Source organism: Hyla sarda, chromosome 2 (genome assembly GCF_029499605.1).
Source record: "Hyla sarda isolate aHylSar1 chromosome 2, aHylSar1.hap1, whole genome shotgun sequence".
In the NCBI taxonomy this organism is placed as follows: domain Eukaryota; kingdom Metazoa; phylum Chordata; class Amphibia; order Anura; family Hylidae; genus Hyla; species Hyla sarda.
Window position 1 is genome coordinate 434,777,898 of NC_079190.1, and position 16,591 is coordinate 434,794,488.

The window sequence follows — 16,591 nt, forward strand, 5'->3', positions numbered from 1 at the left end:
TGCTGAGTTTCCCATAGCAACCAATCAGATCGCTTCTTTCATTTTTGAAAAGACCTGTGAAAAATGAAAAAAGTTATCTGATTGGTTGTTATGGGCAACTGCACCACTCTTTCTCTACACAAGTTTTGATAAACCTCCCCCATTATTCCCAAGGGTGTACATACCACAATGGCAGGCAAGGTGGCTTCTATGGGGCCCTTGAATAGAAGGGCCCGATCCTGGTTGGTCTTTCTATTGGTAAGAAACTCCTCTTTCCAGAGAACTGTATGGTCAGCATATTAAAGCCAAACTGTGAGCAGCATAAAACAAAATCAGACACCATAATAGGAGGCCCATTACGTTTTTTGCTTATGGGGCCGCTTTTTCTTCTGTGTACGCCATTGACTATCCCTAATAGTATTTAAATAAGTAATCTCTATTTAGCAATTCAGTTAATCTATGGTTTCACCATAAATCATAGTGTTCAGTTGCTGCAATTATGTTAAACAAAGGAACTATGTGATGCACTTACACAGATAAGCTTTTGCAGAACATTCTCACAATATACTTTTTTATTTTGTATTCAGATTATTCAAATTATTAATTAATTAAATTAAACATTATCAATATAAATTAGAGAAATTATATTGACCAGCAATATTTTCCAACCATAGACATTTGTGGTGACCGAAGGGGAAGGTTACATGTGTGGTGATTTGAGGTCCAATGGATATTATGGAGATGTCAGGGGTAGTTGTACTGAATAGTAAGGCTATGTTCACCTGTTAGTATGTCCACACGGAAAATTTCCGAGCAGACGTTCCAACAACAGGGGAGCACCAGCAGAAAATGACGGCATTTGGACCAATCGAAAATGCACCATCTCCTAGATGGCAATGCATTTCTGTGAGGACTCTACAGAGAGATTAGACATGTCTACTCTTGATGGTAGTAATGAAGAAGTGGTGTACAATTTAAAGGCCCGTCCTGAAATCATGTAAGGTCCTAAAGCTGCTAGGACTTTACAATAAAGTCTCAATAAATTTCTCCTGTATTTTCTCAGATAGAAATAAATGTGGATCTTGGATATTTAGGTTAATCTTCGCAGAAGTTGAGTTTGCTGTATATGGATGTATGAGAGTAGAGTAATGTAACCCCGAACAGTCCCAGGTGTTGAGGCCTAGCTAATAGAAGAAGAGGAGAATGGTCACTCCTCTCTCCTCTTCATTCTGCCTCTACATCTCCTCACCTATTTCACTTTCTTTTTCTAGGGGAAGTGAGACTGGGCTTTGGAGGTTCCCCTCCATAGTCTGTAATGCAATGTCTATGTCAGTGTTTCTAAATCAGTACACCTTCAATTTTGCAACAGATCCAGGCACCCTGGTTTTAGAAACACTAATCTATGTAGTGGTATTTGTATGAAGGTACCTCTCTTATACCCTGCTTAACATAGTTTTAACAGTAGGTGGCAGCTTAACACCTTATTACACAGTATTATAATATGTATATCATATGTATGTGTTATACACACTAACAACTGTATTACTGCAGATATCCTACTACCAACTGCTCCAATGTAGCAGATATTCTACAACCAACTGCTCTAATGTAACAGGATCCTGTAGTAGAACACTGCATATTTATATTATCTCCCAGGATTATACCATAAATGTCTGACAAATGGTGGTCTCACATCTCATACTCCATATATTGGGGAGTGCGGCAATAAAAAGATGGTATAACACACACAAGAGTAAGCCAGAGAAGCCAGCACTGCCTCAACCCTATGGAAGTCCAGTGATTAGATGCACATGTGAGCAATACAGGTATAAAGTATCAGGTCTAGGTAACGCTACACGCCACAGGAACTGTAGAATATACAACACAAGGAGAAGAAAAAGCGGAGCGCTTACCGATCCAGTATTCAAATAGACATCGGCTGCTAATCCATGGACTGAGTTGGTCATGAGCATGGAGGCGGCAAATGGATCCGGGGTAGTTCAGGCGTCGGGCCACGGACCGTATCACGCCCCTAGGCGCTTCGTCAGGCCGCTTAAGTGGCCTGACGAAGCGCCTAGGGGCATGATACGGTCCGTAGCCCGACGCCTGAACTCCCCCGGATCCATCTGCCACCTCCCTGCTCGTGACCAACTCGGTCCATGGATTAGCTTAAGCGGCCTGACGAAGTGCCTAGGGGCGTGATACGGTCTGTAGCCCAACACCTGAACTCCCCTGGATCCATCTGCCGCCTCCCTGCTCGTGACCAACTCAGTCCATGGATTAGCTGTCGATGTTTATTTGAATACTGGATCGGTAAGCGCTCCGCTTTTTCTTCTCCTTGTGTTGTATATAAAAAGATGGTATGTTGTCATTTAGAATTCTGGGGAAGCTGAATAATCTCTTGTGGACGGTATAATATCAGCCATGTTGGTTTTCAGCTAGTTTACACAGAAATGATATAACTAAGGAACAGCTGAATGAACATTTAACTGTTTGAAAGAAGAAGAAAAGCCAATGACTCCTAAATATTGTTGACTATGGTTTTATTTCAGTGGTAATTCTGTGGGACACGTCATTTACTCATGATCTTAGTAGAAGCGATTGTTCCTGGGCCCTGGGGAGAGAAGGAACTCTACATGTTAATTGGGGTGAGCTGCTTTCCGAAGAGGTCCCTGGGGCCAGAAACAATGTACAATAACTCTACACAAGCATAAAGGATCTTTAAAATGTTTTGAAAAGCATACAGTGCTTGGCTCTAGGCTGTCGTGTGGCCTTATCCCTTTATTAAACCCTGGTACTGCTGATCACAATGCCGGCTGTGTCACCACTTATGCTTTGTGTCATTTTGTGCATCAGTAGAAGTTTCCTAGAATATGTATTTCTTTCATTTTATGCAAATAATTTGCGCTCAGATGTTTTCTGCTTTACATCAGAATAATGGATTAGAAGGGCTCTGAAGATATGAAACTGAACACTTATCTCATTTGTACTGTAGCGTGTTGTAAAATTGCTTATATAAGGAATCAGTATGGGGACACTTTATTGCTTATAACAGCCACTTATAGTTCACATTTTATTTTCTAAACTGCACAGAAAAAATATAAAAATTGAGCCACTATTTTATTTTTTGTTACGATGGCAAAAGTCATGGTTAAAGGGGCTTTCTAGGATTAGAAAACAGAGCTGATTTCTGTCCCTAGGTTGTGTGTATTACAACTTGGCTACATTCACTTCAATGGAACTGAGCAGCTGTACTGCATACAACCTGGGGACCAACATGGCGCTGTTTTTGGAGGAAATCAGCTTTGTTTTTCAACTTCCTGGATAACCCCTTTAAGATCTGCTGCCAGCTATGGGATGTAACTTGATACAAATGATACATCCATTGCATATTAATCCAGATACACATTGGCCCAGATGTATCAATTTGACCTAAAATCTAAACTCTGGTTTTGCATATAACAACCAATCACAGCTTAGATCACATTTTTTAATACGCATTAAAATATGAAAGCTGAGCTGTGAATAGTTGTTATGGGAAAAACCCGACAGTTTTAGTTTAAGGCAGATTGATATAGCTGGGCCATTAAGTGCTTTTCTGCCACACCAATACTACTACATGTGAGCATAGCCTGAGCTGCCATAGGATGTAGGCCCATAGTCAATCTTTCTTCAGGACATTACAAGGTCTCAGACTGCAATGCATTTCCATGCGGAATCCACAAAAACATTGATCATGTGTTTGCACCGCTTGAACAGAGCAGCATAATCCTATTGATATTTGTGGGACTGCAGAATGTACGTGCAAAAGATTAATGCGGAATTCCACATGGACAATCTGCCATGTTTACCCGGCCTATCTATAAAAGAACCAGTGTATGACCTGTTTTTACATGCAGTGGTACAGTGTGAGCTGCACCTTCTGCTTCACTGAACCTTCTCCGTGATTGAGCTATAATAAGGTTTGCTGGACAGTAAAATGTGTGTCTAAACTGCTGGGGACCTATATAACTGTATTTTCTAGATTGCATATGTATTTTCTTGTATTCCCCTGATAAACCATGCATACACTGAGTTTCTTATATCTTGCAGAGGGTTTAAGTTTTATTAAAATTGTCTTGCAAGGAATTGGCAAGCAATAAAGAGAGCAGAATCTAGTCACATGTTAAGCTCCTGGCCAATAGATGCAGGAGATTTCTCAAATCCACCCCCCTGGTCTGGTAAGAGGTAGTTCTAGTTTTACGTAGTTAGTCAGTTAAGTCCTGATTAGGTCAGGGAAGCACATGTTGCTCTGCAGCTCTTGTCGTACTCCTAAGGAGACCACCGTAGGGAGTCTAGGTCAAGCTAAAGTAAGGTCAAAATTCTACAAATAGGCCATAATAGTTCAATAACCCTGTATTCAAGCAAATCCAAGCCTATTTGTCTAGTAAAAAGTCCTGCTGCAATTAGTTATAGCTTAAAGGAGTAGTCTGCCCCTAGACATCTTATCCCCTATGCAAAGGAAAGGGGATAAGATCTCTGATTGCAGGGGTCCCAATGCTGGGGACCACCAAGATCTCTGCTGCAGCACCCCAGACATCCGGAGCACGGAGCGAACTTTTCTCTGTGCCGGATGACTGGTGATGCAGGGCAAAGGCTCGTGACATCACGGTCACGCCCCGCTCGTGACGTCAAAGCCATGACCCCTCAATGCAAGTCTATTAGAGTGGATGTGACGGCAGTCACGCCCTCTCCCATAGACTTGCATTGAGGGGGCATGGCTATGACATCATGAGCGGGGCGTGACCGTGACATCACGAGCCTCTGGCGCTGCACCCGACACTCTAAACGAATGCCGGGTGCAGCAGGGAGATCGCGGGGGTCCCGCCACTGGATAGGGGATAAGATGTCTAGGGGCCGAGTACCCTTTTAAGAGAAGTTACCAAAGGGGTACCAGCGAAGGGCTGCAAATGTATTGGTTTTATTTTTCCTCAAGTTGTGTTACTAGTGCCTGATCTGTTAAGTTGGGGGAACTTCTCTAAGTGTTGTGTCGCAGCCTGTCCATTATAAATAATTGGAGTGAATTCCCCTTGAGAATGCTTGTCCAGTTAGCTCCAGAAATTAAGACACCAAGCTAGGGCATCAGAGAGTCACCTACATCAGTCTACATCTACAATAGACATCTGCTAAAAGCATATAGTCTGTAAACAATGCACAATCTTAATGAGATTGTGATTATAATTCTGCTTTTCTAAAAGCTAAATCTGTATTGCCAAAATTGTATAAATTCAATCAACATTCCAAGTATCTGCATTGCATTGTACTACTTCAAAAAGTATAAAAAAGCAACTTACTAATATCATGTTATTAGCCAGAGTGCACAGATCTTCCATATCAGCTGAGCTCTCTGGTAGCCTTCTTGTAGCTGTGACATCACATTCTCTAAATGCAGAGCTCTTGTCCCTTCTTGTCCCTCCCCTCCTGTCTGCTCGGGGCAAGACCATTGATGTGAAGGGAGAGCACATATTACTGTATATTAGTTTTATCACTCTTTACATAAGACAGTAGTGAGCCTGCTCTGATAGAAAGTACTGTGACTAAGAAAGGCTTCCTTCTGCCTTATCTAAATGGGTTATGAATTTAATGAGCAGTAATATGAGCTCTCCCCATCACATCACTGGTCTCGTCCAAAGCAGACAGGAGGGAAAGGGAGAGAAAGTGTGACAGCTCAGCTGATATGGAGAGATCTGTGCAGTATGGCTGATAACATTGCATAGTATGTTGCTTTATTATACTTTATGACATAAAGGGGTTGTCCAGCAAAATAAACAACCTAAGTAAAGTTTACAGCTGTCCGCCGAAACCCTGGCTATCGGAAATCTTTTTTCTGGGCTTTGCATAAAGGAAACTGCTTTATTTAAAATGGACCTTACGAGGTTCACAGAGTGACTCTTGGTTACACTACCCAAGCCAGGTAACATATCGGGGACCACTGCCTTCATCATACCAACCATTCACCTTAATACTAAAACTCCCCTGTAGATGCCACATATATGTATGGTATATACTGTTGCCACCTCTGTACTGTTTACTGTTGCACTTGCACTGTGGTTTTTCATGTAATTGGTCGAATAAGACTTAGTTTGACTGGATTTACACTTTATTTCCACTAAATTAGTCTGTGTATTTTTGCTTTTTCATTTATATTTCATCATGTTTGGCTATAACATTCTACTATATAATCTACATTTGTTGTGATTTATCTTTGTAAATAATTTTATTCTGCTAATGTTCTACTCATCATGAGTTACAATATATAGTATTTTAGTCCAGTGCATTTGCATTTTTACTGATTGCTGAGAAAAAATTAGTTGGTAAGCTCATATCCCAGACAGCTTAAAGGGGTACTCCGCTGCTAGACATCTTATCACCTATCCAAAGAATAGGGGATAAGATGTCTGATCGCGGGGGTCCCGCATTTGAAACAAACGCTGGGTTTCTGCAGCAGTGGTCGTGACGTGATGGCCACGCCCCTGTAATGTCATGCCTCCTCCTAGACATGAATGGAGGGTGAGTAGCGTGACGTCACAAGGAACGTGGCCATGATGCCATGATCACTGCCTCCGGCTCCGAGCGTTCTGAACAGAATGTTCAGAACGCTGGAGTACTGGAGAACCCCTTTTAAGGGTGAATTCACACATACAGTATCCGCATATTTTATTTGAAGCTTCAGATTTTATGCCGCAGATTTCAATGTAAATTTGCAGCATCAAATATGCGCAGTCTACTGTATGTGTGAACACACCACCCTAAAGGGGTATTCCTATCACATTAAGCTGACCTCTATCCACAGGAGATAATAAACTGGTCGGTTGGGGTCCAACAGCTGGGATGGGGAATAGGGAGAAAACTTTCCTCAGAATGAACAGAGTTCACAACACGTGTGTCCAGTGCTCCATTTATTCTCTATGAGGTTGCCGAGTGTTTCTAATTGCAGACCCTCATAGAGAATGAATGGATTCTGGGGATCACTTACCTTCATAGGGATAGGGGTGCAGACCAATACTTTGTATGTAGCTAGTATAGTTACATCTTCTGATTTGCTATTTAGAATTTCATGATTGAGAATAGGAATACAGAATATTGCTTTATTAATTACTAGTTTTGCTTAAAGCTCCAAGACAGCAATGGTAAAACTTAAACACTGAGCTTCTACCTATTACAGTATGTTCTATTTCAGATACTGTTGTCTTCTGATGTGGCAGATGGGTCCCTTAGGTACCAGGGCGGGGGCAGCTTCTACCTCTGCACCTTGTTTAGTTATGATCCTGCTTATTACTCATCTGAAAGTCTATATTATTGATTTATCTGAATTTATGCAAAGCTGTTCCTTTTCTTGTGGAATGTAATTTTTTCTGTCTATGAATCATATACTGTACACTACAGTATATATTACAGTATTTCTCTCGTTAATGAAATTGACCAATGGCTTATCTGAATATCATATTTGTAGGGTATGAAGAGCTCTGCACGTTCTTTAAATGCACAGAACAAACAGGGAAGTCATGGGACAGAGAGAGCGAAAGCCATTCCGACTATTGCCTTTGGGATGAGAACCTCTAGATCAACTAATTCACTTGCGTTTGAGTCCCGACTAAGTAAGGTAAGAGCAATGAAAGCATTTGAGCATTGTATCACACCACTTAAAACCTCATCATGTTAAAAATATGGACTACTGCTTTAGCTGAGCACTGACTTTCCTATCAATAATATAACAGAATAATAGGATTTTGGTTTTTGTACACTTCTTTGTGTTTGTGGTGACCCATGGGTGTATGGTGGGACCACAGGTGTAGCGGTGTGAGTGGTGGGATCAGGTGGTATTAACCCCGGGGGCAAGATGTTGTTAACCCCTAGTGTTTGTGACGCCAGTGTGGTTTTAGGCTTCCGGAACACCACACGCCCTGTTTCTCCGCTATCCCAGTAGCTAGTAGTGAAATGAGAGTCCACAACCAGTTATGGTCAAACGGAGGCTTTACTGAGTATAAGACAGATAGAATTATCTTCACAGCTAAGGCCAGATTTCCCAGAGAGGTGGCCAGGACCCAGAAGGACCTCGCAGCTTGCTGGACCAATACTTGTAATTAACTTGACTCAATTTGGACTTGACTTGACTATATGCAGGACTTGACTAGTTTCAGTGACAGCAGACATAGACTTGAGACTTACTGGAATGACTGTAGCTTTTGGGGTCTTACAGATGCTGATCACTTGCACTGAGATCTCTGGTGTTAACTGTTCCTCAGCAAAGACTTGATCTCCATGAGCTGCTTGCAGAAGAGAGTAAAGAGAGTGAATTGTAATGGCCGCCCCTTTATATAGTGGGGGGCTCGACTAAAACCCATTGGTCAAGCTGTGGGTCATAGGTTAAAGGGGTATTCCAGGCAAAAACTTTTTTTTATATATCAACTGGCTCCGGAAAGTTAAACAGATTTGTTAATTACTTTTATTAAAAAATCTTAATCCTTCCAATAGTTATTAACTTCTGAAGTTTTCTGTCTAACTGCTCAATGATGATGTCACATCCTGGGAGCTGTGCATGATGGGAAAATATCCCCATAGGAGCTGGACAGCTCCCGGGACGTGAGTCATCAGAAAGCAATTAGACAGAAAACAGCAACTCAACTTCAGAAGCTAATAACTATTGGAAGGATTAAGATTTTTTAATAGAAGTAATTTACAAATCTGTTTAACTTTCCGGAGCCAGTTGATATATAAAAAAAAGTTTTTGCCTGGGATACCCCTTTAAGCTGGTGCTCTCTGGGAGAACATGTGACAACAAATCATGTGACTGTGATAGACTTACACAGGTCCTTTGTTCCACCTATACATTAGGAGACTGTCTAGGCATTAAAGCAATACACACAACATTCTGGAAAAAACAGGGCGAGACCTTGCAGGGGAGCTCCCAGGACACTGAGGGTCTCAACCTGACAGGGCCTAAGGGTAGTACAGGACCATGTCCTGTACTGGGACATTGCATGTTCTTTTATAATTTGAAAGGAGAATATATATATATATTTCACGCGGTCACAATTTAGTAAAAACCTAAAAACTTTTTGTTCTCTGGTGTTGCTTCAAAGAAAAGCAATGTAGCCTTGTCCTGTCTATTTTGAGTTTTTTTCTGCACTTTGTTTTGCTGTTGTTTATCCTGTGTATTGTTTCATGGATTTTTTACTGACCTTTTCCTTTACTCTGACTTGTTTCATGATCTTTCCTTTTTTTTTTTCTTGTGTTTTGCACTTCACCACGGTATAGGTCTGACCTATTGCTTTTCTTGCTTTGATCCTTGCCTTGTGTGTTTGTACTTCTGCTTCATCTTGTTTGTTAGCGCAAGTGTATCTAACATGTTTTACATGTTCAAAAAAATACATACATTTTTATGTAATGTGTATTTACAATAAGTATATATTAAAATCACATATTTTACTATAAATATCTACATGAAAAATACAATAAAAATAACCAACATGACATGTTATACAGAAATTACCCATCAAACACATCGATCAAACACATCAATCATTCAAGCAGCATTCATTCATTCATTCATTCATTTAACATTACATCATGTATTAATAAATCACATAAAATTATACATTATCTTACCTGTCTTCCAATGTTCTGATCTTTGCGGCTTCCTTCTTTTCCTGCACCTGCTCCCGGTCCCCTGCTTCTAAATAAAATTATGGTCCCCTGTTCTAAATAAAATAGAATTTCGTTATCAAAAAAATGTAATTTGTTTTTCACAATTCCCTACAGCATATTTATTTTTCGTGGTAACCTTGCAAAAGGGCAAAAAAGAAAAAGAAAAAAAAAAGTAACGAAATGAAACTAAGTTAAACGAAAAATTTATATGATTTTCCAAATGTATCCTAAAAATCAAACCCGAAAAAATTACCGAACCGAAAATTTTACCCAAAACAAAAACAGTATAATGAAACTAAACGAAAATTTCCCTTGTGCACATGTCTAATATATATATATATTTTTTCCTTTTTTGGGGGGAATCACCATCATTACTGAAATGATAGTAAAAAAAAAAAAAAAAGACAGGCAAAGGAGCAAACATCCAGAGAATTTAATCCGCTCTCTGAAACTTTATACATGCTTTAAAGTGTCGGGTTTTCTTCCCAGATAACTCACATGAATTTCCGAGTGGTTTTAGGAAAAGACGAGTGATTTTGGCTGAAATGTAGGGAATACGACCCTTTTCCCGAAATCAACGCCCATATTGTATTTTTTTTTCACTCTGAGTGATTCAGATTCTGTCGGGTTTTTTGTGTCGCACATTCTGTTGCACGTTCCGTGCGACAGAATTTAGCCACAAAACCCGACAAAAAGAGTTGGAATCATGTTAGTAAATGGGGGCCATTGTTTTCTTTATACTGTTATGGGCACATTAACACTCATCCTTTTCCTGAATGCAAAATAAAACCACTTTCTAAATAGTCTTTATTAGAAATTTCCTACAATTTAGCTGTTTCTCAAAGAAAGTTAAGATAAATCCCCGAGATGATGAACTTTCTGCAGTGTCAGTGAAAGGGTATGTTCACACGAAGGAATTTACTTGAGTAATTCCGCTTTCTTTTTCTGCTCTAATTTATTAATCAAGTAATTTTCCATTGACTCTAATGGACTTTCTGTAGTCCTGTTTACACACTAGCAGAATTCCAACACTGAATTTTGTTCTGCCTGAAGAACATGTTCATTCTTCAGGCAAATCCTCAAGTAAAAGCCCAATATAGAGAGGGAACAGAACAGATACAAGACAGTCTTCAGGGGAGATCTTATGAGCTGTGTACAAGTATAGATAGAAAATATAGGCCATACAGAAAACTGCAGAGGCTGTAGAAGCAAAAGTATGCAAACATTTTAATGAAGACCTATGGAGTAAATATTTTTGCACCATAATAAGTACGAAACAAGAATAAAACCAGACCCCTCACCAGACTCTAAACATAATTCATACCAGCACCTAAAATTGGTGAGTGCCAGGACTTTGCATATGCCATGACCTACAACATCCACATGCTGGCTAGTATGGACCTTGTCAGGACCTTGTATGCTGGGCCTAGCGCTAGTTGTGCTTTTGATGACAGAGGTTAATTGATGTAACTACATTGGAAAAGACACTTCTCTCCTCATACTAATCTCACAAATAGGCTAGTCTTATACATCTTTCTTAGATTTTACTCTTGATTACTGTGTTTTCTTTTCCCCAGAATTTATTTCTTCTACTTCACAAGCATCTGATCTAGAATGAGCTCTGTATGGAGACATTGCCGCTCATCTTGGCAGTGGAATTTGTTGGAAAAGGGAAATACTGTTATTCAAAATTTCCATTGGCTATAGCCACAGGAAATCAGAAACAGTGGATGCTATGTGGTGCCATACAGTATTTAACCAATATTTACATAATGTTTTCTGTCATTTCTGTCTAGTTTTGTACGGTTCCTACACAAGCAGAGAGTCAATAGGTCCTTGAGAATTCTACATTTCTGATTCAGAGAACATGTATGAGCTCTTTAACTTAAAGTAGTACTATCGTGCAGGAAAATGTATTCCCTTTCCAAAGGATAGAGATAAGTTTTAGATCACGGGGGGGCCCGACTGCTGGGACACACCACGATCTCCTGCAGGGCACCCTGGCTTTCCCCAGGAACGGGTCGTGTCACACTCCCCTCCATGTATCTCTATGGCAAAGCTGGAGATACAGTGTTCGGGTAACTTCGGCTCTCCTATAGAGATAAATCGAGGGGATGTGTTGGATGCCGCTTCATGCCAGGGTCAACAAGCTCCGTTCCTGGAACAGGAGATTGCAAGGGGTCCCGGCAGTCAGACCCCCCACAAACTGACACTTATCCCTTATCCTTTTGGATAGGGTTACGTTTTCCTGCACAATAGTACTACTTTAACAGTATGATTTATATATTGATATCACCTTCATGTATTTTAACACTTACTAGAAATAAATAATAGTCAAATTCATCTTAGAATATTAACGATAATCTGTTGTTCGATACTGCAGTAGTAAAATAGTCATATGTATATATGATCACATTGTCCATACTTGTATACAATTATTTTAATGCATCAATGGGCATCATTTATCACCATAGTCTAGCAGAAAATTCTGCCTTTCTGTCCCTTCTGCTCTGGGACAATGAAAGCTGTGCGGTGATTAGTTAATATATTTGCAGTATCCATTGAAATTGTATCTATTTCATGCATTAAAACATACACAGCATAGCATCATTAGATTTTGTTATATTGATTATTAGTTTGTTACATAATACCATTGTGACTTAGCGATCTAATTTTGCTATCTCCTAACAATGGATGCATTATTTGGCCAATGAACAGCAATATGAACGCATTCTCATTTAACACTGATAATTTGGCATTTAGCAGTAATGTATTTGTTTGTCAATTCCAGTTAAAAAGAGCAAGCAGCGATGACATGCTTACAAAGCCAGGGGGCAGCGCAGCCATCACCACATCCAGACTAAAGAAGACTATTACAACCGGAGGCATATCAGAGCTGTCAGAGAGCAGGTTCAGGACCAATACAGGTATAGTGAATGGTTCTCTGAACTATGACCCCATAAGTAGCTCTTTAGGTAGGATACAATTTGGTATTCAATTTGATCTTCAAACAGCACTCATGTGCAGCTATGGCCCTTGAGATTTTCAACCAGGACATTGCTTGTACACAGTATAATGTAAATCCCAAAGTGTATGCTGGGATATATAAAAGCCAAAGCACTTTTATTTACAGGAATCCATTGAGTTTTGTGTGTCCAAAACTTTGTACTAATCCTGTGTTTTCAGAATCCGGATGTCATTGTAGCACCTGACAAAGTCCAGCTTGCAGTTTCATTGTCATGTCGTCTCCTCTCAATGTGCTGTTGTTTCAGCTGGGCTCTGTTCATTCAAGTGCTATGAACCTTTGTCAGAGTTTTTCCCGCTTTTTCAGCGATGTTAATGGGAAAGTGAAAAGTTAAAGGGGGTACACCGCCCCTAGACATCTTATCCCCTATCTAAAGGATGGGGGATAAGATGTCTGATGGCGAGGGTCCCGCTGCTGGGGACCCCCACAATCTCAGTGCGGCACCCGGCGTTCGTTTAGAGCGTCGGGTTTAGCACCGGAGGCTCGTGACATCACGGCCACGCCCCCTCAATACAAGTCTATGGGAAGGGGCGTGGTGGCCGTTCCATGCACTGGATGTCTGGGGTTCCACAGCCAAGATAACGGGGGTCTCCAGTGGTGGGAACCCGAAATCAAACATCTTATCCCCTACCCTTTGGATTACCCTTTTAAATTTTTCATCACCATGTCCTGAAAACCATGAAAGAGATTTATGAAAACCTGTGCAGTTTTTTTCTCTCTCCCTTTCCTCCCCGCCTTATATGATTGTTGTGTGTATGTCTTTGTGTGTCTACTGTTTGTCCCCCCCCCTTGTACGTGGTTCTTACAACCTCTGTGTTTGCAACTGATGTTGTGTGGTAACACGTGGACTTGGGCACTCCACAGATTACTGCAGTAATCCTCGGTACGCTATATTTTGGTAACGGAGGTCTTCCGTGATTCTTATTGTTTCTATTATCCTGCCTTGGCCTTACCTAATGCCTGCTTATAACTCATTCATGCTATGTGTTCTTGGGCTTAGCCCCCTATATTTCTACTGTATTTCACGGATTGTATTGGGCTCCGGTCCCCATGTTGCCATTTCTTTGTTTTTCTTGTTTTGGAATTTGTGTACTTGAAAAAAAGAAAGAAAACCTGTGCAGAGGAAAAGTTGACCAGTTGTTAATAGCAAACAAATCAGATTGCTTCTTGAAGTTGTGGTGATGCCAAAGTTGTGGTGTGACCACAGGGTGGGAAGGATGTTTGTGGATGGGGCAGATGGTATAGCCGGTAGCACCGCTATCCCAAGATTAGGCAGAGCAATAATAGTCCAAGACCAGGTAAGGGTTAACGGTAGCTTTACTGAGGTTAGACAGTTGTTAAAGTCTTTTACAGCTAGGCCAGAATCTCAGAGAGTCAACCAGTAACACGGAAAGGGCCTTGCAGCTTGCTAGGACTTGCAGTACTTTTGGGTCCCTGTTACCATGTACCTGCTCCTTGCTACCTTACCTCCCCTGCATCTTGACCTACTGCCATCTTGCCACGTCCTGCCAGTCTCCTGTGCCATGCCACCTCCCAGCTACCTGTGTGGACGAGTCGTGGACAAGGGTAGCGACCTGGGTGCCGCCTGCTGTAGCAAGACCATCCCACTTTGCGGCGGGCTCTGGTGAAAATCAGCAGCACCTTAGACTCCACTTCCTGGCACGGCTCACGCCATCACCCACACAGGCCCAGAGGATCCACCATCTGCCGTGACCTGTTACAATAGGCAGGAGAAGCACCCAGCTGTGTGATTCACTCCACATCTGACCGCACAACCAACTCATTGCAGGAGATGGGTTCTATTATAAGCCTATGGAATCTATAGTTCCTTTAAAAGTCTATTATAAGTCTAACATTTTTATAAGTCTATTATATGCCAAAAATTTTGATTGGTTAAGGTCCAACCACTTGCCATCCACTGATCACTAGAGCAAAGGGGCAGATTCTCTAAGATAGAGACATGTCCTTTTAGCTCTACCAAGCCTTTTTTAATGAAGAAATGGTTGGCCATACTGTAATACTGTGCTAACCATGTGACCTTGGGGAAAAAGCCAACCAGAGTTTTATAGGTAGTATGAAGAATTAGAAGTGTGAAGAATTAGTAGTAAAAGTCATATTTGTGTCTTTGTGCCTTGTGCAGAAAGTAATGTAACTGCAGGTCCTTTATTGATCAATCAAAGTGAATTCTACAGTTCCGCTCGGATAGATTTTGTCTGTGTTTATAACTTGAAAACTCCTTGATAGATTTAATAACATGTTAGGGGTGGATACACAACCCTATAAAATTTGGCTGAAATTTGTCTAACAGAGGATGGCTACCCATTTCATATTTTCTAGATAGTACTTTGTCAGTACGTCCAAAAGTACTATGCAGTTTAAAGGGATGTTCTTATCTGCCCTTTTCAGCTAATAGCAGAGTAAAGCAACTCTCTCTTCCTACATTCAGGGCTCTTTCTCTGTGAATAACACCTAAATGGGCACTTTCATTAAACATGAATTTTAATATTTGATTCCTTATGCGTAATAAATATTTTTTGTAATTGGCTTCCATAAAAAAAAAAATAAATGTTTTATGTTAGTTTTTCTGCTGTATACTTCTGGCCAGAACACATTCCGTCTGGTCAAAATCTCAGATTTTGGTCTCCTGCTTGTAATGATAGGAGAACAATCTCAGGAAGTTTTTCTCTACACTGAGCTTGATTGACAGCTGCACAGACTAAAAGCTGCACAGACTGAAAGCTGCAAAGAGCCTCACTGAAAGATACACTGACTGAAAGCTGCTGCACAGAGCTAGAGGTCTTCTATTCATCACAGCACTTCAATGATTTGAGGGGGGAAGTGGTTACCCAGCAGGCTTCAATAATGTCATGTACACTGGGAAACGCTCACTTTCTCCTGCTGGGAGATTGCACTGTGAGCAAAGTGAGCAAGAATAAAGGTAGGATACAGAGCTTTTTAAAGCTCTGAATTTTCTTTAAGGGTGGGAGTAGTGTTAGGAATAGTTAGGGAACATAATTAGTTTAGAAAAGTTTATTTGGTGACAGGTACTTTTTAACCCGCTAAGGACACAGGGCGTACCAGTACGCCCTAAATCTGCTCCCTTTCTATAATGCGGGGCCACAGCATGGATTGTAAAAATATATTGTTAAATAAATCGCGCGGTCAATGGCGTACACGCAAAAAATTCCAAAGTCCAAAATAGGTAAAAAAAAATATTAATTAAACCACAGGGTCAATGGCGTACGCACAAAAAAAATATCGTATTTTTGGTCACTTTTTATGTAATGAAAAAATTTATAACAAGCGATCAAAAGGTCCGATCAATACAAAAATGGTACTTCAGATCACAGCGCAAAAAATGAGCCCTCATACCGGCCCATACGCAGAAAAATAAAAAAGTTATAGGGTTCAGAAGATGACAATTTTAAACGTATACATTTTCCTGCATGTAGTACGACAAAATCAAACCTATATATAAGTAGGGTATCATTTTAATTGTATGGACCTACAGAATAAAGATAAGATGTCATTTTTGCCGAAAAATGTACTTTGTAGAAATGGAAGCCCCGAAGCTACAAAATTGAGTTTTTTTCATCAATTTTGTTGCACAATGATTTTTTCCTCCATTTCATCGTATATTTTCAGGTAAAATTACTGAAGTCATTATAAAGTAGAATTAGTGGCGCAAAAAATAAGCCATAATATGGATTTTTAGGTGCAAAATTTAAAGAGTTATGATTTTTTAAAGGTAAGGAGGAAAAAAATGAAAGTGCAAAAACGGAAAAACCTCTGATCCTTAAGGGGTTAAGACACAGAGGATTTGCGGGTTTTGTGCAAGCTACTAGCACTTTGCATGACTCACTGACGCAGTACAGCTTGCACACAGGAAATAGAGCCTGT

The 16,591-nt window shown here is 40.4% G+C and overlaps 1 protein-coding gene across 7 annotated transcripts in view; it reads left to right on the forward strand.

Moving 5' to 3' along the window:
• SPECC1 (sperm antigen with calponin homology and coiled-coil domains 1) overlaps positions 1–16,591 on the forward strand; it is a 417,974-nt gene that overhangs the window by 59,412 nt on the left and 341,971 nt on the right. For 3 of the 7 annotated variants that reach the window (XM_056559145.1, XM_056559144.1, XM_056559146.1), the window contains 2 exons: positions 7,472–7,621; positions 12,458–12,593. In XM_056559145.1, coding sequence (XP_056415120.1) covers positions 7,475–7,621; positions 12,458–12,593 — 283 coding nt within the window. In that variant the 5' untranslated portion in view covers positions 7,472–7,474. Of the gene's footprint in view, positions 1–106; positions 238–2,582; positions 2,628–7,471; positions 7,622–12,457; positions 12,594–16,591 lie in introns of those variants that run through there. The other 4 variants (XM_056559148.1, XM_056559149.1, XM_056559141.1 and 1 more) reach the window with 4 other exon arrangements.